The 26,035-nt window shown below is 41.2% G+C and overlaps 1 protein-coding gene and 1 long non-coding RNA gene across 2 annotated transcripts in view; one reads left to right on the forward strand and one right to left on the reverse strand.

Moving 5' to 3' along the window:
- The window catches only part of LOC310893317, a 36,408-nt gene extending 17,125 nt beyond the window's left edge, over nucleotides 1-19,283 (forward strand). Inside the window, exons 4-5 of the long non-coding RNA XR_014578896.1 lie at nucleotides 14,780-14,993; nucleotides 15,122-19,283. This is a non-coding gene — a long non-coding RNA (uncharacterized lncRNA). The remainder of the gene's footprint in view (nucleotides 1-14,779; nucleotides 14,994-15,121) is intronic.
- On the reverse strand, nucleotides 172-25,427 carry LOC310893316 (neuropeptide S receptor-like). The gene is made up of 8 exons (XM_083822095.1): nucleotides 24,952-25,427; nucleotides 19,980-20,083; nucleotides 19,296-19,389; nucleotides 14,358-14,559; nucleotides 5,303-5,379; nucleotides 3,298-3,390; nucleotides 1,016-1,196; nucleotides 172-892 (listed from the first exon to the last, which is right to left on the reverse strand). Exons 1-8 carry the CDS (start codon nucleotides 25,028-25,030, stop codon nucleotides 799-801), a joined length of 924 nt encoding a protein of 307 aa, XP_083678221.1. The 5' UTR covers nucleotides 25,031-25,427; the 3' UTR covers nucleotides 172-798.
- Nucleotides 25,428-26,035: the final 608 nt, after the last annotated feature.

Below are 26,035 nucleotides of genomic sequence, written 5' to 3' on the forward strand. Positions count from 1 at the left end.
TTCCCTCCATGATTTAAGTGGCATGAATAATGTATGTAGGGCATGAGACTGAGAAATGCTGCTGTGTGGTGGCAAGATTGATCTGTACAGCTGGAGTGCCCTGTATGGCAGCTCTCTTTAGGTAGTATAAGCGTAGTATCCCCAAAAGACTGCTTAAAAAGGGAAGGGAAACATGAGCTATGTGGATGGGAGGACCAGCTTGAGCTGAGAAGCACAGCCAGGAGAGGCAGGGGACAGCCACCCAGCCCTGCAGTCCCTTCCTCTCTGGAAAAGAGATTGTAAGTTGTGGTTGCATGTGAAGCCAAGATGTAATTACATAGATCAACACTGGTGTGTTATCATTGGGAAAGTGCCTGTGCCTTTATTTTAAGAATGGTCTCCTCCCATAATTATTTGTAAATACTTTTTACTAGTTCTGTGAGTTACATGGTACAATAGATGGCTTTAAGACCCTCTTGAAGAATAGAGAGAAGACTCTGACTAGACACTGTTTAATTTTTTTTATTTTTTTTTTTATTTTTTTGCGTTTGGAGTGCATATACATTACAGCTTGCTTGAAAACAGATGGTCAAAATGAGCCATCATGAAAGTGGCATGCAAACCCCACACAGCGAGCTTGGTCCTGGCGGCATGCAATGGCTGAAGATGCAGCGCTAGTCCAAACACTCATGCTGTTCAACAACAACAAGGCACAGGCTCTGTCCAGTTGGCTTGTGCATGGTGTCCTTCTGTGCTCAGGGAAAATCTCCACCCTCCTCGGTACTGGTCCTGGTGTGGCTATGTGGGGCATAATTTGCACTAGATGTATTCTGGTTTGGACAGGACCTGCATCTCCTGCCCTCCATCACTTCGGTCACGAAAGGTTCCCTCCAGCCTTCGTGTTCTTCTTTCCCTAAGGAAAATAAGGAACGGTCAGGATTAAAACAGGAGAGAACAGGTGGAGAGTTTAGCAACTGTGTTTATGTGTTCCCTCCCTTCCTAAGGGATAGTTAGGGTGAGAGTAAAGGAGCAGTACTCGAAGGGCGGGCAGAGGCGATTGCTGAACACGCAGTAGATGAGGGGGTTGATTGCACTGTTCAAGGCTGGCAGGTTCTGAATAATCACGGAGGCAAAGAAGCGCTCTTTGGTCTCAGGGAGGATGTTGAAGTTGTCCAGGATATCAAACAGAAAGTAAGGGCTCCAACAGAGAACAAATGCTGCAACAGAGACAGAGGAAGAGCTTGACATCAGACAGTATAACAATTTAGGGAGTTAATCACAGACACACATAGAGAGACTGTCATAACACAAATATTTTTCATGCAAGAAATATCTCTCCCTATTTGGGGTCTTATTTAAGAGAATAGTTATTAGATTGTGTTTCTATTTGTCTTTATCTTTATTTTAATGCCCATAAAAAAAAGATTATGTGTGCTCCTTTAAGTGTTTAGAGTGCTCCCTCTAGACATATCGAGGCACTCTGAACACTGCACAACACATAAAGGGTAAATAGGTAGACAGTTAAAGCATCATCACTTATAGAGAAGTGCCCTTTTAATGGTCCCGTGAGTGAGCACCGAGTCTAGAAGCACACAGCACCAAAGTGCCGCTTTGTGACAGCACTGCCTGTCACAGCCACCTGTTAAGAAAAGGCTCTTAAACACCCAGCAGCAAGGCCTGGCACATTCACACCAAATTATAGTAGGCCAACATGTCATTTTGCATGCTGGTTGGAGGTGCTGTGTAGGTGGGGCATGCAGGAAGATTTTCGTGATTCTTGTACTGCTATTTGAGAGGCATATCTGAGGAAGCTAAGAGAAGGCTGCATCATTCGTAGCTTTTGTTTGGAGGGGCTTGAAGTGAAGTGGCCATGGGTTTATCTTTATTTGCAGGCATAGGGAATGAATCTGTTTCTCATAAATTTCTGTCAAATCCTGTCACAAAGGTTATTGAAAATGATGGGACAGACAGGTCACTCAAATTGTAGGCACCTGGGTTGCAAATGTGCAGTTTTCTGTGAGATCAAACATATGTGCTCTCCCTGATGCAAATGAGTCAGCAGAAGCAGAAGTCGTGCTTCCTTTCTTGTTATATTAAGCAGCATCTCTTAGTTGGCGTATAGCTGGGTGCTCGGTGAGTGTGCGAGGAAGAGGTGAGCACTCCTGTTTTCTAGGGTAACCAAACTAATGGTGTCCATGCACAGGTACCAGCAGAACAACAAAGCACAGTGTCAACATGTGGATCATAGCACTGACTGTGAAGAACTTTAGGTGGCTTCAGAGAAAGTCCTGATTGTTAGGTGTCTTAATCTGCTTGCACATTGAGAGATGCTGTGTGCCTGATGTTATCAAGGTCCTTTGAAATATTGAGCACCCCGGTGAGCTCTTGACATCTGATGGCATTGCAATAGCAGCCAGTTCTGACAAAAGCTCTCTCTAACTGTCACACAGAAAAGGTGCTCTTGGTCTTCTGAAAGGCATGAATCACACTGGCATCTCTCATGTCTAAGGACACTACTGCTAACCGGTGAACTAAGCACCTCCAGTAGTAGCTATTATCGTGGTATCAATCAATCTGAATTTTTCCTAGGGTTGGAAAGAGAAATGATCTTTCTTGCAGTGGTAGCTGAAGGTTGTCAGCCCTGGGGAGTAAATAGCTTCTGCCGCCTCCCTGCCCGTCTCTGGCAGCTAATCACAAGCCCTGTGTGACGCTGTCTTTATTTATCAAGATAAAATGTCAGCCTCATAATTCCATCAGGATAATGTCATCTCCCTGGGAGACGGAGGACACCTGCACTGAGTCATACACGGCCTGGTTGGGCAAGGAGAGCTCGTCTTCCCACCTCGACAGGGAACATGCTTCTGACATCAAATTCAATTGCTCTGCATCTCTTGCCTCTCCTTCCTTTCCCTGCCCTGCCCCAGCAGCTTATGCAGGCTATATTCTCTAAATCTAGAAGACAACTCAGCTGTCAGGTCTCTTAGCACACTGGATTAGAAGGAGGTGACATCTTCCTTTGCTCTTTTTAGGCAATGTCCCTCCTTTACTTTCATTGCATGCATGAGAGGCTGTGAGATCACTGCACCTGAGGTGTATGTCAAGTGCCTAAAATAGGATCCTATCAGCCAGAGGAGAGCAGGGGACACGGTCAGAAGGCAAGTCAGGGGTTTAAGTAAAGCTCCTTCTTTGAACCACTTAATGCACTTTGTTTGCTGGTGATAGAGGGATCTAAGGAAAACCAGCTTCCTAACTTGAACATCATCCTCCCTCCTTCCCAGCTGCCAGCTGTGAGGCTTTTACTCTTATGTTTTTACTTACCAAGAATAATTACAATGCTGTACTTGATGGCTTTCACTTTTGCTCTGGATATGAACCCACGACTGGTGTAGCCAGCAGAGGAGGTTTTCCCATCTGGGAAGAGAATAGTTCAGTTAGTGAAAGAGCAAGGTTGGTGCATGGATGTGTCAGCATGCACTTTCACAGTCAGGACAGTGATATGCAGCATGTCCTTCCCCAGTGTAAGGAAGCAGGGGCTCAGTATTTCCTGAAATTCAGATGCTTGCAAGTCTGCTTAAGTTGGACACTCAAAACCTGAGCCCTCCAAAATCAAAAGTGGAAATGTAAGCAAAGGAGATCTCTTGAAGTATTGTGGCAGCTGCATATCCCTGGTCCTCAACACTTGGGCACATGGTCAGGAGAAACACTGATGACATGCCCAACAGTATCAATCTAACAAAAACCATTGGCCATCACAGATGCAAAAATGCAGCTAAAGTGGTGTCATAAGAGAGGTTTTCTGAAAGGAACTGGCAACTGCAGTTAAGAAAACATGAGAGAGAACCTGTCAAAACAGACTACCTGTTCACTTTTTAACTGCATTTCAATTAGATGGATTTTGAAAGCTACATACTCCATTCCCTTGACCTCTTAGTCTTTTTGATGCCTTAGATAATCGGTCATGCATTTTACTCTTCATGTTGACTCAGTAATGAAATATGAAATGCTGTTAGGTTAGCTTTTCAGAAATGAAATGTGCCTTGAATTGAGAAACAAATTCTATTCAGTCTTACACCAAGGCTGGTTGATCTAATTTCCTCTGAAGCCACACTAATGTCTATGAGAATCAAGTGCTGTATTTAAATAGCAGTACCAGCATGATTTTAATAATATGCTTGATTTCATTATTAATGTCAATTTGCTGCTCATGTTGCTGGATGAGAATAATGAGGTTCACCATAGTGAATACTTAAGAAGGTTATTTTTTCTCAAAACATATCTCAGCTCCAGTAGTCCGAGCTGAGAACTGAAATTTTAATGAATGTCACTGGAAATAAGTCTGTGTACATGACTTTTGGCACCTCTTACAAAAACAGCATATCCAGGCTTTGTAATTTGCAAGCAAAAAGTGTAAATAAAATTAATGTGGGCTTGTTATCAGTGAAACATGTTATCAGTGAAACATCCAATAGAGAAGCTTGAAAATTGTCCATACTTAATACTTCTGGAAATTACTTGACTTCCAGAGCAAAATATACCTCTTGGGTGAGGAGAATGACATTTTTTTTTTCAAGGCTAGTTGATACTTATTGTGTCACGAAGGCAAGATAATTAGAAATGGGTCCTGTTCAAGCATTTCAATGGAGGAATAAATCTTTTCAAGATTATAGTTAACAGATGTCAGGTTATGATGAAAGGATATCTGAGTAGGCACAGCAACACGTTTGGACATTTCCTCCTAAAACAGCCATGATCCTACTTCAGGCAAGTATTGGCAGCTTGGTCACCATGGTCTGATGTGTCACCACTCCCCACTTAGCTGCACTAACTACTTGTGTGCACTGCAGTCTTTGAGTTGTGTTGTAAAAAGGATTAGTGTAAATGAACATACTTCATAACTAACAGGAACGTCCTCTGGCAAGTGAGGTTCTTGTAACGATTTGTGGTCAGACTCCTTGGTCTTGACCAAAATCCAAACTTGCAAAGGCATGTGAAAACACTGCAAAAGTTTTATCTAAGTGTCTGCTATAAAATAAGTCATTTTAGAAATGAGCAAAGTTCTCAGATCTAGGATTCTGAGTTCTAGAATAACGATTTTTACCTTTTATTTCTCTCCTTGCAGATGTTTTCTATAATTTCTTGAAAGCAGATTTAGTGTCAAGGGAAAAAGTGTGGAAAAGAGTTATGAATCAGCAGTTTCTATAACCAATTCCCACCGCAGTGATGGGGTCCCAGCTCAACACCACATGTGTGGGCATTCCCAGATTTGATAGGACTGGCCAGATTCAAATCATGCGTCTGGAGACACCTGTGTGCTGACACTCACCAGGGCAGCTGGATATAATGACAGACTGAGCTTTGCTCTTCATCCAGATGGTTCGAATCACGATTGAGTATATGATGCTACAGAAGGGAAAGAGTCATTGATATTATGAAGCACAGTAAACTTAACTGACATCTTGGTCATTCATGCTCTGTCAATATACTTATCGATGTGTAAGGAGCTCACGAAGATGACAGAACTTCATAAGAATTATAATAATAGTAATGACAACAACAATAGTAAATTAAATATGACTGTCCCAAAGTACTTCTCAGAAGCAGACCTGAAGAGTTTTCACAATGGAGATTGTTATCATTGTCCAGGCTTTGCAGGTGTCAAGTCTGAGGTTCAAAGCAATGGCATGGCTTGGCCAAGATCTCTCAGACAAGAGTTCTTTGGGGATTTTGAGCTGTCTGAGGCCAAACATGTCTGGTTACCTGCACCAGGCAGGAGGCACCTTGTCCTGCACTGGGAAGTGCTCGTGAGTGCTTTACATGGGAGCTGCAAGGAGGGAACTCACCCTGAAATGGTGGAAGCAAGAGGAGGGACCTGTTTTGGATGTGTACCCAGCTCTGATCTGGTGTTATTTTGGGAATATGAAGATGATGAATAGTATGGTACCCTGGGGAAGGGAATGGGGCACAATCCATGAGAATGTTAAGTACCATGGTGCTAACTCTCACCTCTTGAGGTCCTGGGACTGAAATTGAGGAGCACAGAAATGTCAGGTATATGGGAAGATTTAGGTGATTCAAAACCAGATCCACTACAGTTTGCATATTTAGAGGGGAATATGCATATAATTTTGATGGGAAGGATGGACAGTGCTCCAGTCCACAACAACCATGGATTGCTATGGTCTCTGCCTAGGTGGTAACTGTGGGATTCTATTCCTTTAACATAGAACAGATAAAAATAGTTCCTCTCAGCTCATGAGCTATTTGAACCCACGCCCTGGATGAGGATATTACCTCTGAAGCAGTTAAAAAGAAATATTAGGCCTTGCTCTGTGTGCCTTTTTACCTGAAAGTTTGGATAATGTGCAGCTAAAATCACTGAGCAAGAGCATGCCTTTGACTGGTGACTTCCTCTTTAGTCTGCTAAGGAAGATGAAAATAATTTTAAAATATTTCAGCTAATGCACTTGGGTTGCCGTATTTTCCTGACATAAAAACCAAGCATCACAACAGAAGTCATCGTGTGCCATTTGCCAGTAATCCACAGTGTTTTGGGGTAACCTTGGGCAGCCTGACCATTAATTGCTGTAGACCTTAGCACTGAGCCTGTGAAAAAGGTACAGCTCTAGAAATTATTGCAAGGTGTTTTATAGAGATGAAAAAAAAATTTCTTACTGTCATACAGCTTATTTTTGTTGTCAGAAGAGACATTATTTTTACTAGAGCTTTCAGACTGATATATGAGCCTTTCCTATAGCAACCTCAATTCTTAGCCACGCTTGCAAAAGCAGTATTTGTGCATCCTGGGGGTTTCCTTTCTGTGCAGGTTTGGGATATCTGGTTCCCAGGCTCAGGATGTGAGAGATGGAAATTCAACGTGCAGACTGGGCTGTGCAGCAGAGCAGTGTTGTACTCACCCAGCAAGGATTTTTCATGCATCTGCCACAGACACCATCTTGCCTCCCTTAATCCCTTCAAAGGTCCAGCATGGCTCCCAGCTGACTTGAATATTTTCCTTTTATCTCCTGGCTTTTCAAGAGCCTGTTTGTTTATCAGCCAGCACACTTGAAAGTTTCTGTGTACTTTGCACTGACAATGGTTGAAAATTCATGTATCATTTCTCCTTTGATTGTTCCAATGAATCAGAATCTATTATGATGATAATTGTTTTTATCTTGAGAAAACTTCAGCCAGCTCCTGCAAGACCTGCTTCTATTTTATCTCCAGCCTGCTATCTCTAGCCTGACCTTTTTATTTGCAGTCAGAACAATATCCCCTCTGACAAAGATCTCTGTGTGTCCAGCAGGACACATTCAGAATTGCCCAAGTACCAGGACAAAGCAGCCCAACTCTGTACTCGAAATATTCAGACTCTGTCCTGCCAGCCAGGTACCACAAGGATTGAATTAGGAAAGCAGGCTCTCCACTTGCTTTCCCTCCTACCCTAGAAATCCTGCCCTCTTGGCTGCAGTCTGGTAAGAGCAGCCCTTTCACAAGGTGCAGTTGTACCAACTTGATTTTTCACACACTGGTCAAGCAACGTAGTGCCAGGTCCTAGAATACACTTGATATTTCATATGTAAGATTACATACTGTTTCATTTGAATCCTTATTTTTTTAGAAGTACGGGGGAAACATTAATTCCTTGTTTAATCTGGTGACTCCTACAGTGCTGTCAACATAGTGGATTTGTATTGGTATTTTTGCCTCTGTTCATCTTTCTTTTCTCTATAGCTGGATCTACGGGAGTCTGCTTTACTAGAAGGAGACCAGAGGTGGCACAGCAGTGCTCAGGGTGGGTGTCAGGGAAGAGGAGTCACTTAGCAGGTTAGGTATGCTTCCTAGTGACCACAGTTAAGCCTTCATCTCTCTGGGATTCCAGACGGTATTACTGCCTAATCTCTATTTTCCAGACTTTCCAGAAATATGTCACACAAAACTTATGATCGTAAGAGGCATCTCTGTGTGTGTGTGTGTGTTTCAAAGCCAAAAAACCAACCACAACAACAAAAAACCCACCCCCAAACTACAACAAAACAAAAGAGCACTTACAGAACAGAAGTTGTATTTTTCTTACAAGAGAAAAGCAGTTTTGTTTTGTTTTCCCAGAATGGACTTGTAGCTTCTTTCTTTCTGTACAAGGTGGTTGCAGGAGGAAGAGATGGTCAGTGACATCTTAAAGGGTGGGAACAAATTCCCACTTGATGGTAAATGAAGTGGCAGATGAAAAAAGAGAGGTACAGATGAGAGATGGTATTCAGATGAACGGGAGATCCAGATGTCAAATATTTTTGTGTCTGTAAGTGCTTAGTCTTCCAACTCTAACTGGGGATTCTTGGGTGCTATATAAATGTGTTGTAGTCATAATGCATACTGTGATACTGAAATATTATATTGTTTATTATTTTATTATTGAGTTGTTGTGGCCTATTATTTGCAAGTAAGGGACTAATGAAAGGGAAGAAAGAGATCAGATGTAGTAGTCACATCTGGATGGAAAAAGAAACCAAACCATTTTGAGAAGGAGTCACTCAGGCTATGAAGACCATAGGACAGAAGGGGCATGCTGTTCATATGAAAATGCAATGATTTTTCTAGCCCTGATAAGAAGCATATGTGTAGAGGTGGCAGAAAAATATAAGAATATGATATAACTCAGCAAATTAAATGCATTGCACCTCCAAAAGCAATTTAGATTGATCCAAATTCTGAAGGACTGAGATGCATGTTCACCTTTGCATGTTATTAGTTAATGGTGTTGGTTAATTTGACCCCATTGGTAATTTTGGCAGTCTTTGTCCATATGAATAACTAACTTAAGGCATTTCCTAGCTCACTTCTGTTTTGGAAAATAAAATGTCCTCTGGTAAACCTACATATTGATATTAACAATCGTAAGAATCATAGATCTATCCACTCTTTAAATTTTTTTTTTTTTTTTTAATATTTGATTACATCGTCATAGCATCCCATCCAGGCTCAGTATTTCCTATTAAAGTGAACCATTACAATGGCAAAAAGTACACTGAAGCTCCTTGTTAATTGCTTGTATTTATCATCCAGCATTGTCTATTGTTCATCATACTTTAATTGTTCAAAGGGATGCAGCTGCATTGTGTTTTATTGTAGCTAATTTACAGCACTATTTATCCAAAGACAAAAAGCCTATGTAACTTCATCCAGACAAACCATTGTAGGCATACGTAATGGGTAAGTGAATAGACAGGCAAATATTAGAACATATGTGTAAGATCTAGACTTTTTTGTTTTGAAATGGAAATTGCAGGCAAAATGATTGTGCTCATCGAATCAAGCTCAAAATAAGACCTTTGAAATTTTTATTAATATAATTTTTATTTGATTTGATTTAATTCAGATAAATACTTTTCATTTCATCTACTCATCTTTTCATTGTTATGCCTTAATTTTAGTTCCATATTTTTCCTTTCAGCTGATTTTTTTTTTCCTTTCTGACTATTTTTCTTCTGCTCCAAAACACATGTTCTCTTTGGAGTTTTGATTTTAAACAGCAGATGGACATTTTTTTTCCTCTGTACTTTAAGAGGAACTTCTGCATTTTTTTTGTAACTTGAATTTGGACTTATATTAGATGAATGTCGAGATATTGCATTTATCAGGTTAAAATACATAAAACATATTTGACTTTCATGAAAAAAAAAGCTAAAAAGAAAAATCCCTTATAGACTCTGACTTTCTGAATATCCAAGTGACAAAACACGATTATGTTTTGGCACAGATCAGAGAGTAATGATGTAGAACGGAAGCCCAGTAACTTTCCTGTCTCCCCATCACAGAACCAGATAGGCCAGGTGCAAACCCTTGCAGGAAGAAAATCTGTAATCTTGATGTGATGCATGTTTAGCAGTGGCCCAGAGGTATTCGAGTATCACAGGTACCATTCTGAGATATGCTTGGCATTTCATGGTGCAGGAGAAATGGTGTTGGTTGTCACTGATGAGACTTGTCCGTGAATAGGTGAGAACAAATTAGGCAGGTGGCCTAATTTATTTTTCTAAGCAGTCTGTTTTTTTGGAAGGTAGACAATATTAACTGCAGAAAATAATAAATTAACAAAAAAAAAAAAAAGTGGTAGAGTAGCCCAAATAAGAGGCGTCCCTCTTATTTAGAGCCACATCTTCAAGCGCTATAAGGAAGAACATGATAAAAGATATTTGCCTCTCTCTGACCAGAACTAAGGAAGAGGAGTGGAGCTTTAATATGAAAACAACAAATGCTCTCCCCTGTTCTCAGCTCTCAAAGATAACCATGTACTTGGGTTAAAAATCTCATTAGTGCTTTTCATTCCCTTTCCATTATTCAGATCCTGTTCATTTGTATTACAATTGGGTTAAAAATTCCCCACAAAACCACAAGCTGTTTGATCACTGATTGCTCTAGTTTAGAAGAAGTGGTGGTGAGAACAGACCTCTCGAGTATGGAAATCTTTCAGGACTGTTGTCGTTTTGTTCACAGATTGCCTTTTTATATATATAATTAAAAAATAATAATAATAAAAGGCAGATTGTTGTTTTCTTATGGTTCATATTTTGGCCTGGATTCTATAGGGTTTGCTCACATAGTGTCTGGGGAGTTTGCTCACCAGTGGAAGGGATTTCTAGGCTGAACATAAAGGTTGTCAGCTAAATATTGTATCCCTTGTGCCGCAGTTTTATGAACGATGCATCTCTTGTGAGTTACTGACTGTGCCAGGAGCATGTGAAATCAGCTTTGTGGAGAGCTGGAGGATGATGAGAGAAGTTTAAAAGATGACAGTACCTGGGCTATAGCAACAGAAAACTGTGCAGCCAGAGCATCAGATCCATGTGGAATTAATTTCTGCGGCTGAAAAGTAAGGTTTTATCCTTTGTATGCACTTTGGATGGATAGTGCCAAAAAACTGCTGCTGTGGGTGAATTGTTTTGCTCTGGAGGTGAGGCTTTCTGCAGATGCAGGTGGCAGAACTAATTAAGAATTAACTCTGCCAGACAGTGTCCCATATTGCATTGGGCAACCACCGTGCAGTTAGGTCGGAGTACTTCAGAAGAGAAAATAAAGGAGCTGTGCAAGCAAATCAAGTTATTGCAGAAAAGGTGTGCAGCCTGCACTCTAAGGCTTTGCTTCCTCACTAAGCACTTGACTGCTGCCTTATTCACAATAAATTAATATTTCATATATGAATTCATTTTATATATGAATTTAATATGAATAAACCTGCTTCTTAGAAACTGTTACTTGACTTTTCAGTTGCACATTTGTGGATCATCTCTCCATTGTCACATTACAGCCTTATTCTTTGTAACATCTTCACCTAAAGACCACTAAATTCAGAAACCACAAAACGCCTTCCTCTCTTGACTAAATAACACCTCTCATTTGTATAATTAATCTTTCAACAGAGTAATGCACATCCACTACATCCGGACATTGTGCCTGTCCTCTCTCTCTTGCTCACTCCTCTGAAACAGTGTCTTGTTTGTGACCAGTCTGAAAGAGCATCTGGAGGTATGTGGTGGAACAGGGATTTTGCAGAGAAATGGAGTCCCTGCAGACAATAATGGCAGTTCTTGCTGCTCTTCAGCTGCAAACTGCACATCAGAATATTTATATGCTGCAGTCATATTAGGTGGATTAGTTTTAAACCTCTGGACTGACAAACAATTTTAAAGAAATAGGTGTTGTCTCTTGAGGCTGCATTAGCAGAGGTCCTGAAGATGTGTCGGATGGGATTTTGCAACCTTTACTTGTATGCTTGAATAGCCAAAACTTGAAAACATGGCTTTAAAAATAGCCAGTTCTTTCTAAACTGTGTGGTATTTGTTCACAATGCTTCTGCTGATGGTCATCCTCTTTGTCTACAGCTCTAGACATCCCTCTCTATTCTGAAGGAAATAATATAATTGACAACAAATAAGTGGCCATAAAGCATCCTTCCATGGCCCACCTGCTTCCATCCTCCTAGTGCCCAGCACCACTTAAGACCTGTAAAAATTTTTTCTTCTTGCTGGCAGGGAGGTGGGAGAGCCTGTGCTGGTATACACTGAATCAGGGACATGTTTGAATCAGGAGCAGGCTCTGCCCCATGACCCTGAGGCCAGTGTTTGAGGTTCCTGCCCTGCCATAAGCTTCTCATGTGGAAGTCACTTAAGGTTAAAGCTGCAGAAATTTTAGGATGTTTTGTTCATCTCTCAGCTGTCAGGGCAATCTTATGAAATGCTGGTTTCACTGCCTTTCCCTTTCCCCTCATGTCTTCATCACCTTCTCGCTTCTGGAGATTTACAGTAAGTCAAGTCACACATTTCTGGCAGGGAGGAGAGGGAGCGTAATGTCAGCAAATCAGAAAAAAATGTTGCTATGTAGCTTGCCTGTCCTTGGGAAAAACAAACAAACAAACACTTTTATACTCCAATAAAAGAAGGATTGTCTGTCATAGAAAATGTATGGATCTGTAAGTCTGAGCATGAAAGAGATGTTTTACACACCGGTGGAATGATAGATAAGTTGTCAGGCTGCTGGCCTTTTCCCTGAAACACTTAAGATGCTGGGTATAATTTCCTGCTTGCTAACTGTTTAAAAATTTCAAAACAAATCTCCTCCAGAAGTGATAGACAGCCTCAAAGTTTTCTGGTGTTATTGCTTTTACCATTAGATTGTGTGTGTGTGTTTGTGTTTATTCTTTCTGCTGGCAATAACAGGCTGCAGATTCACCCACATTTTTACTTATTCCCAAGAATACTTTTTGGTTTATTTAAGACTAGTCAAGCTTTAAGATACAGGAAAAAAAAATACAAAGAGAAATGGTCCTGTCTAAGAACAAAGAGCAATTGGATAACCTAGAAGCTGTTTTTCTCTATTCTATGATGCCCTTTCTTTAAGGAGAAATTTTAATGATTTTGTTCTTTGTCTGTGCATTCTGCACAAGAATGGGAAGTTTAGCAAACTGATGTGTTATAATCAAAATATAGAAGTCATCCCTTCTCTTTAGGGAGCAACACTGAGCAATGTTGAAACCATACTAAAAAGTCAGGTAGATGAATTCAAGCACCAAAATTTCCTTGCTCCCATGCTTTTGGTTCTATCAGAGATAAATCTGTTTCTATTAGAAGCTGCGGAACTTAATCTCTGTGATTAAACTTCACAAAATTAAAAGGTATCACTCAACAGGAAAGGAACTAAAACCATGGCATGGTCTTTAATATTTAGCTTATGTAGCTTTTCCTGTCATCACCTAGAAAAGATCAGCATCCCCCCTGCTCCCACCTGAAGTGTTAATGAACAAGAATCTTATAGAAACTTGGTGGTCTTGAAGGTCTTTTCTAACAAAGATGATTCCATGAGACTCATGCCGGGAGTCTCAGACCCACTGGAAAAGCAGAATGACCAAGAGAGATGTCTGACAAACATGCAAACAGAGCTCCTCTCTCATAGCCCAAGTAGTTGTCACCAAGGTATGCAGAAAAAAAGGAGTCCCAGCAAGTCATCTTTACCACTAAGAAGGAGAGATTGACATGAAGAAATTCTATCGTAACCTTGCTACTGAAAGAGAACATAAGGGAAAGAGAGGTGAAGAATATGTCTTCACTGAGAGCACAAATTACTGCCACCAGCAGCCTTTCAAGGCTGTTAGTTACAAAGCTGCGCTCCTCTTCCACAGGAGTTTTTGACTGCTCATTCCAACCGGTAGCTCCTCAGGGCTAGATCATTTTTGTTTAATGTTGGCTAATGGCAGTACCTGAGAGGAAGGCAATAAATTCACTGATAACCAAGCACAGTTTGGGATATTGGCTGAGCTCAGTTTAAAAGGAGATTCTGCTGCAGATCACCTTTGTTCAAATTTCCCATTACAGAATGGGAAGAATTTCATTTCTTTGTATTTTAGCAGTGTTTGACAGCTTCAGACGTTTAGGGATTTCTTTCTGACCCTGATGAAGAAACACTCTTTTAGTACTATGAAACTTGAGAGCACTTTAAGTTAATTTCAGTTTAATTAGCCTGTGTGGTTTCTGTTCTTTTATTAACACAATGTTTTGTCATAATAGCTAGAATAGATTCATACTGTATTTGTAAAGATATATTTCAAGATATTTCAAGATAATTTCAAAGATATATTTCAAGCCTGAAGCTGCAGAGATAAGTGGACATACTTAGTGATTCAATCCTTGTTCAGAAAGAATGTTCCCAGCTATTAATACTGCATGGAGAGCACCCAGGGCAAGCACAGCGACCCGTGCATTACATGATGCAAACCGAAGCCACTATAAGGCAGGTGTGGAGATGAAACCGTAATGAATGAGTGAAAATAAAGCATTAAGCCGACTGCATGCTTGACAGCTTTCATCATGCACTCCCACCAGCGGGCTTACCTGATAATGATCAGTGGAATGAAGTACACCAGGAAAGCAACCACCGTCATGTAGGGTATCCAGTAGGAGTCATCGGGCCAGAGAGCCCAGCACTGCACTTCCCCATTGGAGAGCTGCCGTTTCCCAAAAATAATCAGAGTCGGTATCGAAAACAGGAAAGAGAGGCTCCAGGCCACTCCAATAAGAACTTTCGCCTGTCTTTCTGTTCAACAGATTCAAATAGACAGTGTTAATGGGGTTGCCAATGAGGCTGTCCCTTTGAAGCAGAACTGAGAGAAAGGTGGGGAGGAGCAGACGGTGTGAAGAAAGGTGTTTTCAGTCTGAAGCCAGTTGGTGCTGAGAAGACTGCAAGGGAGTGTGGGGGTTCGTCTCTTTCTCATGGTAAAAAGTCATTTAGTTATGATTTTTTTCAATATTCTTAGGGCCCATTGAATCTGAAACGCTATGGGAAAGGCATGGATGAGGGTCAGCAAGTCAGAAACCTGAGAAGTAAAACATTCCTCTTGGCCACCAAGGCAACTTCATGAACGAGTGCAAGGGACGACAGGCCTGCCCTGAAGCACGTTCGTATCTGGGCACCGCAAAACAGAAGTCAGTATGGAGACAGACGGAAAAGAAGGAGCCTTTGAGCTACAGGTACCTGAGTAAGGTTGAGACCAGGAAGGGCTACTTAAAATATACCTGGGTTGGAGTGTACTGGATGTACTGGAGGGGGGAAATGTCCTCCTTGGAATGGAAAATTAACATTTTGATGTATCTTGTAGGGAGAAGACTCAAAAAAATATTCCCTCTCAGGAAACAGAAAACACATCTACTTAGGGTGGAAACAAAACTGCACAGCCATCTGCTCTTGACCCCAGCTGCAACTCTACTGCCCCAAGGAGAAGTGATGCTGGAGAGCCCAGGCATGTCCTGCAGTTCCCCATGGCATAGTGGGGACCAAACCCAGCTCCAGTTGATGGACACAAGCCCAACCACGCCAAGGGTGGGCAGCTAACCATGCAACAGGGAAACAGGATTGCGGGCTAGTGCTTGAGTGCTCAGCCCTGCTTTGTTTGCTGCAATAGCCATCCACTAAGAGATCCTGCTGGATTTCATGTTGAGGAATGGAAGTTCAAGGATCCCAAAATACTTGGTAGATTTGGGTTACTGTTTCTACCTTTCTCTTGTCCTCCTCTACTGCCAAATGAAGAAAACCAATAGAAAATCAAATGATGCCCGGTGGCTCCTATGGAATTTTGTAAAAATCAACATGTTGGAGAAAACAGCCCCAAAGATTTAATTTTGACAAATATGTAGCTTTTGGTAAAATCTCTAACTGAAAAGTATGGAGAGGAGGGGCTGATCTGTGGAGTATCAGTGATTCTCAACAGCAGTTATTCCCCCCGCCCCCCGGAGTCATATTGCTACAGAAACAGATGGGGACAAATTTTTGATTTGGGAAGCTTTGGTGCTGAAATACTTTATTGTCCTTCTTGTCTACAAAATACCTGGAGTTGTGTGTGAAACAGAAAATCATTTTAAATTATGTATATCAAGAAGAACATCTTTTCTCCTTGAAGCTCAAAGAGCAATATAAAAGCATGTGGGAGAAGCATTCAAAAAGTAATTTTATGCTTTATAAAACATCACTTGCAAATATTCATTTATCCTGCTCATCTTTAAATGCTACCCACGTTCAGCAAAATACGGTCTTGCTAATCCAGGGCTTAAGGGAACTTTTGTGACATCCACTAAGTGAGAGGGTTAGATTAAGTCTATAAATATTGCACAAGCAGAGGAGAACCATAAAGTTTCCCAAAGCATAACAGAATAAACTTAACAAAAGGAATATTAACAGCTTTACAAAATATCTCCTGACAGAAAATGCTTTTAGGTGGTGAGGAAGCTACTTAAACAACATGCTACAAGCCTCAATGGGGCCCAAGTGTCTATTTATAAGGGGGAAAGGTCATTCTTGGATAATGTATCTTATTTTTTGCACTGTGTAGCTACACCCTTAATTTGAAGTGAAGTGGGCAATTTGTGCTTGGCAAAAGCGTTGTTTTATCTACACGTTTTAAAAAACTTTAGCTGCAATGTTCATTTATTCTTTTTTTAAAACATTCTTTGTATTTGGTAGAAAATGACCTTGCCAGTCTAAAGGGCTTTACAGGCTACTGGTAACATATGGATAATTTTTTTTTTTATTGGGCTAATGTTAATCAGCTGCCTCATAAGCAGGTTTTTTATTATTATTTTTATTTTATTTTTGCAAATGCTCTAGTATGCTCCAAATGCTAGCAAATTCTATAACTAGGGCTATATAAGTTATAGATGGAATAAGTTATAGACAGAATCAAATAAATAACAGATTTCTAATATTCTGTATAATACTCTATATAATATTCTGTATAATATTCTATTCACCCCTGTCAGTATTTTCCTCTAAACATAATATTGCTCTTTATATGGAGAGTTTTCCTTGCTGGAATGGTCAAGATGAACATCCAGCATTAGGAGGAATCTGTCACAAGCTCTTGTACCGACTCTCCTAATGGACCTGTTCATGTCCCCTTCCCTTTTGTTCTGCTTCTTCCATCTGTATATTGCAGCAGTGTTTTTTATGCACATCTGTCTGTTCTCAGCTCCATGTGGAGGAGAAGCACCTTCTGGGGGGAGTTTTGCTCCCTACTGCTATCCTGCTGCAATCCTTTCATCAAGAAAGTGCCATTTCAAAATTAGTTTTTAAGTCTGGAGAGAGCTGTTATGATCTCAATGACCTAATGGACTTGAGCATTTGCACCCCAAAACTGTGCAAGGGACAGTTTCCACCTATTTGGGTTCTGTCTTTTAACTCACAGCTAGTAATTAAACACATATACGTATTTAAAATTGTTTTGACATTTTCTAAACAAAATGATTGACTTTTTTTTCCCCCTGAAATGATATTTCAAGGTTACATTATTTCTAAACAGGGTAAAGATAAATAACTCTTTTGTTTCTTGACTGAAGGATTTTGGGGGATGAGCATTTGATTTTGGAAAGAATATACAAGCGTTTACAAGTGTTATTTTCCACCAGTTGACTCACAATTGTTTTTACCATTTCTTTGTGTCATTACCCATGACAAATTCTTGTAACTCTCTTTGTTCTCCATTTGCAAGACAGCTAAGAGCTGCACACATGGTACCTCTGCTAGGAACAGCCGGGTGCAAAAGGCTAGTGTCTATACATACATATTCCAGGAAGTTTCTGTGGTAAATATGCCTCCTTAGATCATTCTTCTGAATTTACCACTGCCTCCTTTTTCCCATTGAAGATATGCAGGTAGCTGCATGATCTTGGCTCCATGACAAGACATTTGTTGGTGGTACCAGCCCTGCTGGAGGCACGTGGTGCTCATCAAGTCCCCTCTTGCCTCCTGGCATGCCAGATCTTAGCAAATCACCCTGAACCACTTGGGCTCCAGTAAAGGTGATAAGGGGAAGAAGGCATGCTTGTTAATCCTCCTAGGCTTATTATCCCTTTGCTCAGCTCCTGTACGACCCATGTTGACCAGGTGACTTTGGCTGGAGTAATAGTGCAAAGAACATCTTTTGCAATCCATGGGGCACAGGAGGAGTGACCCACGCTGTAGTGGGGCAGGATGAGGTTTGAGATCTCTGAGGATTGCATCCCACCAAGTGTAGGAAGAGTCTGATGGAGAAAAAAAACCTCTTCCAATAAGGGAAAAAGAAAAAGAGCTATTGAATGCAATTTGTTCTTTAACCTTTATCAAATTTTCCGTAGCAGCATCAACAACAAAAGTTCATGGATCAACATCAAAATGGTTGGCAAAAAGTACTGAAAAAAATCTTTACTAAGCCCAGGAGGTAATTTAACAATGTTACTTTTCTCCTATGGTGCCTGAAGAAGAAATATCAGTGGGTCTGTCCGGTAGCTAGCCCTGCTCGGCCAGCAGCCAGTGTTTTAGGTGGTTTATGAACCTTCCCCAGCCCAAGGCTATGGGAGCTGCAGAGCAAAACTGCATCTAAAAACCTACTGATATAAAAACTTGGTATCAATCCTTCCCGCTTTGAAAAAGTCAGTCCGCATGCTGGGGAATATTAGGCTGAACTTCACTCAAGTATTTGAAGTTTTCAGGCCTTAGCATCTGCCAGAGCTGCACCACTGCCTGGGCTGTGTTGGATTCATAGGTTTTTAAGGCCAAAGAGGACCATTATTCTGATCCCCTGAATAGAGCAGACTGTCAAAAATCATCATTATTTGGAAACAAAAATAATATTTCTGTCTGATTGCAATGCATCTTCGAGCCACCATGGCTCTCGTAACCGTACCCCTTCCACCTCACCTGCTATTAATATTTTTCACTCAGTGCAGCATTCTTAAATTCAGACTTTAAGCTCTGTAGGAAAGAACTCACATTCTTTAAATTGTATTGCTAAGCAGACAAGGGGTATTTGAGTGCTGCAAAAATAACAGATGGAATTTCAAAACAGAATAAATATCCAAACTTATTTGCTATAGTTTTCGAAGTTCTCTTATCATATCAATTCTCAATACCATATATTCTCTATCCAAATTTTTTTTTCACGTGAATAGGTAATATAGTTGTTGTATCTCCTACAGACAGCTTAGCTGTACAAGGGTTACCTTTTGCCCATAATACTTTGCTCAAAATGCTGGAAGATAATGAACCCCCTGTACTTTTTAAAATGTCATTTCGTTCTTTGCTAACACAAAGCTTATAAAAAATTGCCAAGGGCTAAGTGCAGCTTAATACATATTGAAGCCACAACTCTTTTGCCATTTGGAGAAATGTAACAGAGTCCAAATATTGCTACAGCAGGAATAAATAATTCATGGCACAAGGTTAATAATTTTGAAAACTTTCTTAGTAAAATGAAACTAGACAATACTATCCACAGCAATAGCAAGACATGGAAATTCTCCTACCTCCTTGCATGAACTTCATTGGATAGACAATGGCATGATACCGGTCTATGCTTAGTGACACGAGGACATAAGTTGAAGCATATAGAAGGACCACCTGGGGCAGAAGGTATAGAAGACAGAAATGAGACACATATATTGCAGAAAATAATGCCAGCTATAGTACCGGTCTAGGGATATTCTAGGAATATATGAAAGCTTTTACGGGAGAAAAGAAAGAAAAAAAGGAGAGGAAAGGAGAGGGAGGGGAGGGGAGGGGAGGGGAGGGGAGGGGAGGGGAGGGAAGGGAAGGGAAGGGAAGGGAAGGGAAGGGAAGGGAAGGGAAGGGAAGGGAAGGGAAGGGAAGGGAAGGGAAGGGAAGGGAAGGGAAGGGAAGGGAAGGGAAGGGAAGGGAAGGGAAGGGAAGGGAAGGGAAGGGAAGGGAAGGGAAGGGAAGGGAAGGGAAGGGAAGGGAAGGGAAGGGAAGGGAAGGGGATGTATTTTCACCCAGATCTTTTTCTGGTCTACAAAATTTAAAGGATTTAATACGTTTTAATTAATCATGTTTAAACTTTAAATGAATACCTTTAGCATTCAGCATTTCTGATGCTATCAAAACGTCTGTACAGCATTTTGTTTGGGTTTATTGCTGTGGGGGCACAAAGCCATGTGAGCTTGGGCGTATAGGGGAGCATGTGGTTCCTGTACCTGTAAGTAGCGGATGACTCTGCAAACGATATCAGGAGCCATGAAATCTCCTGTGTAGCGCCAGATGATGTCAGTCATTATGTTTATGAGTCCCGTGAATGAATCTGCAAAGGAAAGCCACCAAAGCTATGTGAAAAGAAATGCACACAAGGTGCAGTTTAGTCATGGAGGCAAGGAGGATCCTTGGAAAATAGCAGCTCCCCCAGCCTTGAGGGGGATGCTCAAGGAACTGGGAAAACCTGAGAAAGCACTGGAAGTTTGGTGCTTTTTTGGTCTCATTATTTTCTTAATTTGAAGCCTGTCCATTTGGATAGATAAAGTGAGACTGGTGTAAGTGTCAGAGCCTGCAGCTGTGTTTGTGGTGCGGTCAGGGGAGGACTTGTCACTGCCACTGGGGTTGTGGCTCAGGATGGCTGGCATTTAAAGCAGGCTGGATGAGCTGCACCCTAAAAGTGCCTTTTTCTTTCCATTGCTTATAAAAGAATGTGAAGTGACCATCTGAGAGGGCTTCAACAGCCCTAGGCTGGATGTGGACCCTGGTCTACGCTGGCATCTCTACTGAAGATGCCTAAAATTAACTGAGATCAGTTCACCCTTAAATAACAACTTGCTTTTTGTGAATGGAACTACTTAAGAAATCACCCATGGGCATTACTCCCCTGTATACCTAAATGTTTCAGGTCCTTCCACAGAGATGTGGAGGGCCTGATCCTGCAGCACACCAGATATATGCTCCTCCAGTTCACTGCCTCCTCTTAAGACCCCTGAGCTTTTCCATGAGGAGTGGACAAAGTATGATATTGGGAAGGTGTAAGTTAGTGCTTAAGTGTATCGGCTTGTTCTCAGCTGTACCAAATATTGAACTACCTAATGTCTGTTTTACTTCGCTTTTTATTTCACTGCAAAAAGAAATATGTACCTTGTGAAAGCACCCAAGGTGAAATCCAGATGCTGCTGAAATTAGCTGGAGTTCTGTAAGGATTTTATTTGCAAACTTAATTATTTAATAACTAAGCGCACCCTGTCAGCTTAAAGTTAACCTACTTATGTCTGTACTTCTCCTGCAGTCCTCATGCACCAAAATGAACACACCTCAGGCCACCTTTAATTGTTTGAGGAGATCAGAGGAGATATTCCAGTCTTTGTTCTGCTACTTATTGAACAAATGAGCATTTACAGCAATGCAAGTTGTACAAAGGGATTGCAAAAGCTGTTATTGCTCTTGAGCATATTGGCAATATTAAGTCTTGTACTTAAAAGCAGAATAATAAAATCTCTTTCCCTTTAGGACAGGATAAATGTTTTGAGTGCTGTACATAGACACGATGGTGCATCAGTGTAGTGTTGTGCTGCTTACAGTAACACAACACATTGCTCTTCTTGCACAAGTTAACATAAAGGAAAGGAGCAGGCTGGGAAAATATTCTGTGCAATTTGTGAGGAAAAAAAAAAGCTTCAATCCACATTAAAAAAAAAAATAGAGCAGTGAGGTAAAATGTTTCATTCTGATACCACCATTTTGCACATTTGAGAACTGTCTGTAAAGTTTTATATAATTATATATTATAATTAATCAGAACATTTTGGTTTGAAATGTGTGTTTTTGGAAATCATACATTTCAAAAATTTCAAAACATCTTTTTTTCAAATAGTAAATTGTTTGAACCAATATTTTCATGCAAACAGGTGTGGTTTTGTCAAAATGTGTCTATTTTAATCCCTTTGAAATTCCAGAAATTCTAGACACTTATAGCTGGAAATTGAGATCTCAACTTAATGCTGTAGAAGCAATGATCTGTTTTGCTTTATTGGAAAACTAAGATTTTATTTTTTTCCTGTATCAGTAATCCTTCATCTCCTTTTTCATCCACTCTTGATTTAAAATGAAATTAGAGCAGAAATATTATTGCTGATGCAAGTGAACACAATATTTCCCTACTTGTGGCTTTATCTTATGGCAATTATTTCAATATCTTTCAATTAATTGTTGTTTGTTCTTTCCTCTCCCAGTATTTCCCAATGCTATTTTCTCTCCCTTCTCTCTTCCCTTGCCTCTGGTGGGAGGCTGGGTCAAGGATGACCTCCAGAAGGCCCCTCCAACCAGCATTTCCATGTTCGCAATTCTCACACCTGCTCAAGGCAGCAGGAAATCCTGTTTTGAAACCATGCCTTAAATTTTGCTCATTGATTATAGTCATGGGGGCAATGGATGGCTGTTTCTCTAACGAGTATTACTGGCTTTAAGATTTTATTGAAAAGATTGTAGGTGTCTGTAATTAAGGTGGTCTTTTGAAGAAACCACAGGGTTTTAAAGGGGAAGCATTTTGAAGTGAAATGTATTCTCTAGCAGTGGTTCGAACCCAGCTCTTTCCCTCTCCTTACTCCTGAATTATTGATTCATATTCCTTCTCTCCAGTAACGAAATATTCATCAGTTCAAAGTAATACACATCAATAGAAATTCACCTCAGGATATCCCCCAGTTTTTGACTGTCTGAGCATCTGCCAAGCAGACAGTAAATGGGGGCTCAGCTCCCCTGGGGAGGAGGAGGATGAGCAGTCTGCTCTTTCACCTTCCCATCTTAACGCTCTCTAGGGAACAGAGAGGCAGAAGGGAAGGCCTCACCTCTCACCTTCTCTGTTCTGACCAGCATTTTGTCATCCCTTTCTGACTCACTTGGGAAGTATCTTGGAGGTGCATGAAGGGTCGGCATCCTGGCAGTCTCTGGGAGGCTGGCTGTGATGCTGCCCAAAATCTCACTTCCAGCTAATGCCTACCTCAGCTGTTCAGTTCGCATCCCGAGTGTGTTTTTAAACTGCAGGTGGCCCCTACTTCTCTGGCTCATGTCATGGAGCAAGTGAATGAGCTTTCACTTACAAATGATGCCTGAAGGTGCTCTCCACCTCACGTGCCATGCAGCTGCCAGCCAGCGCTGAGACTACAGGGGGAATTACCCTGCTGAAGTGAACCCCCTGCATGCTCAGTGTGGATGTCAGCTCCATCTCCTTCACTCTACAGATCTGATCCAGCTGCACTGCAGCAGCTGCCAGTGTAATAGCGATAGACTTAAGTACTTTAAAGACAACTCAAAACTCTCTTTCCCTTTAGAGCCCTTGAGCGGGGTTTTCAGGTGACTGCAGAGGCTTTTTAAGCAAGGTTTAAACTTCCCAGCTGCCTTGTGCTGTCAGCCAAAGCTCCTCACACCTGGTGGTGTAATTTCGGAACACTTTGTGCTGGGTTTCTGAGTCTCTGGGAAGTGCGCGGTGGGCACTTGGCAGAGCACGTGTCCCTGGGCACAGCGCGCCTCTGTGTGCCAAAGCAGATGCAGCCATCTGTGCGCGCGCACCAAATTAGTCAGAGTTCTCAATTCCCTTTAATTATGGAAACACTGCCCCACATAACAACCTCATGCCCTCTGAACTACCAAGTACTGGGCCAATTTTTTCCCCTATCATTTTCTCCAACACATCTGTTATTCACTCTCTACCCAGCTAACTGATTACCCCTATACCAAGCATACATGTGAGCTCCACTGATAAAAGCACCATGTTCGCTTCTTGCCCTGAATGTGCCATTCGTCTTTTTCTTGCTTTCTGTGTCCTCCTTCCTACAGTACCACAACAACCCATTGCAAATTTTTATTAGTGGTTTAGGCAATAAATGTACTGGACATTATTCTTATGGCTCATCATAGCCATGATAATTAGGCTTCATATTTTCCATACCTTCACAGCATTGCTTTAGCCTTCACACGCAGCCTAAATCTGCCAGTGCTCTACATCTGAGACACAGATCATGAATTGCCAGCAGAGCTTTAGTCACCGGTGGATGAGTCCTCCTCACCCATGTATCATCTCAGACGCAATTACAGTCATTATCATTATGTCTTGAAAATCCTTATCTATCATGTTATTTGAATTGCTTTTGCTACAGATTAGTGTTTAGACATCAGCTATTTCACTTATGTGATCTCAGCAGATCACAAGTTCACCTCAAGACATGTCACTGGAGTACATCACTGACATCCGAAATGGTAAAAGCTGGGTATCAGGAACCAATGTAGCCAATAATTCACCCTAAGTCTCACTGTCCCTTTTGCTGATAAAGTTCTCACTGATCCCCACTGAGCTGGTGGCTTGCTCCTTAGGTACCAGTGTTCTCTTATTGTTCTTTCATTTCCCAGGCCAAAGGATACCAACCTCTTCCCTAAAAACAGCAGTGATCAGCCTTCATTCATAACTATGTGTGAGTTTGTCATTGCCACTGTTTTCTTAATACTATTTTTTACCTAGAGGCGTTTGTACTGTGGTTCTCTGCATTCAATGCTAGGCAAGAGTGTGACTACAGGTTCATTTAATTCCTCAGAAAAACAGGAGAAAAATCAATTAATGACATATATCCTCTTTTGATAGAAAATAAAAAATACCAGTAAGTGATAATTTTGGACTTTTAACATGATCCAAAAGCGTATTCACAAAATTATGCAAACAGAATGTTTCCTTGCTAAAGAGAAGATAACAGCACTAATGTGATGCAGAGTGTAGCCGTCTGCTGTTGAGAGGAGGTGGAGTTTCCAAAAACATGATTTAAAAGAAAAATTCCGTGAGACTTCAGTAATAAGAAAAAGTAGAGGGAGGCAGGCATGGAGCAGAGGTGGATTTGCCTGGGGTGCAGAGGGAAGAAAAAGGGGCTGTGGGGTTCTGCACACACCAGGCATGTCTGCAGCCCCTCAGCTCTTTCCTCCCCATCACCACCATGGCCACAGCCAGTCCTCCAAGGCACAACTCGTACTTGCTTTATGAATCTGCCAGTGTTTCTAAAAGCAGCTTTTAACCAGCAATTATTAAAAAGACCAAGAAGCAGTCTGTTTTTCCTCGAGGAGGCTGAACCACACTGAACACAGTGCTGCAGCTTCTGAGAAATTTGGCAGGTGCTGAAACCAGATGTGAAAATTCTAAAGACCCGTTCTTACCCAAGTCTCTCTTGTAGTCAGTAAAATCCCTTTGGATTTTTCTGGGTATAACTGAGTGTGAGACCTTGCTTCTTTGCATTTGAGTATGGGAGCCACTTGATTTATGAGGTTATTGCATAAGCTTGTGTGTTGGGCACTGCCTCGTGTGCCTGAGGAGTATAAAAATGTGAAAATACAACACTGCCCTTGGAGGGACAAATTTGAATGCAGGTTTGCTATCATTTTGAGTGAGACAAATTTTCATAGTAAAAAAAACTGCACTGAGATAGAAGTCCATTATGGAAAACAAATGGAGGTAATTAGCAATCTAGCATGGGAATACGGACATGTTACAACTGCCCCGGTTAATCTTTTTATAGAAATTCATTGAATTGATGGCATTGCCCAAGGGATATACCTAGTGCAGACTTCAGGATATTTCTTTCATTACAACCAAAGAGTTTAAAACAAAATTCTGTGCTAGCAAGGCTGCAAGAAAATCCCTCCATCATTTGATTATTTCTGCTGACACCACTCTTCCCTTAAGTCATTTCCCTTAAAGATGCTGAATGTTTTTCCTGTCAGAAGTGGGGAGCAGATTGCTGGTAAGCTGCCATGGGTTAAAATGCTCCACATGTCATTTCAGCCACAAACTGATCTTTCTTCACCCTGATGAGAGCAGTCCTTTTAAGGTGGATGTGGAGACCCATGACTTTTTGGTGAAGCCAGTAGCTAGTGCCTCTTGCTGAAATTTCATTCCTCTTTTCATGTAATTTACTGAGTGTTCCTCATTGTAGCAAGGGATGTTTTGTTGTGTTTTATTGACAGTACCAGACTGCAGAAGGCACAGCAGCAGTATGGCTTGTAACACAGGTTCCTCCTCAGGGCTGGGCGCTGGCTCATTTTCTGGGGACATCACCATGTGTTCCCATCACCTTCCTGTCCCCAAAGAGAATCAGAGGCAGCAGTTTCCTAGCCCTTGCCTGCCTCTCTATGGAGTGATAGGCCCTTAAAAACAAAAATGTTTTAGAAATGAACCCTAATGCAGCAATAGGGACCTGTCTGTGATATCTGAAGGGACATGGCAGCTGTTGCCAGTCAGATC

The sequence above is a fragment of the Anser anser genome (assembly GCF_964211835.1).
Source record: "Anser anser genome assembly, chromosome: 2".
Lineage (NCBI taxonomy): Eukaryota > Metazoa > Chordata > Aves > Anseriformes > Anatidae > Anser > Anser anser.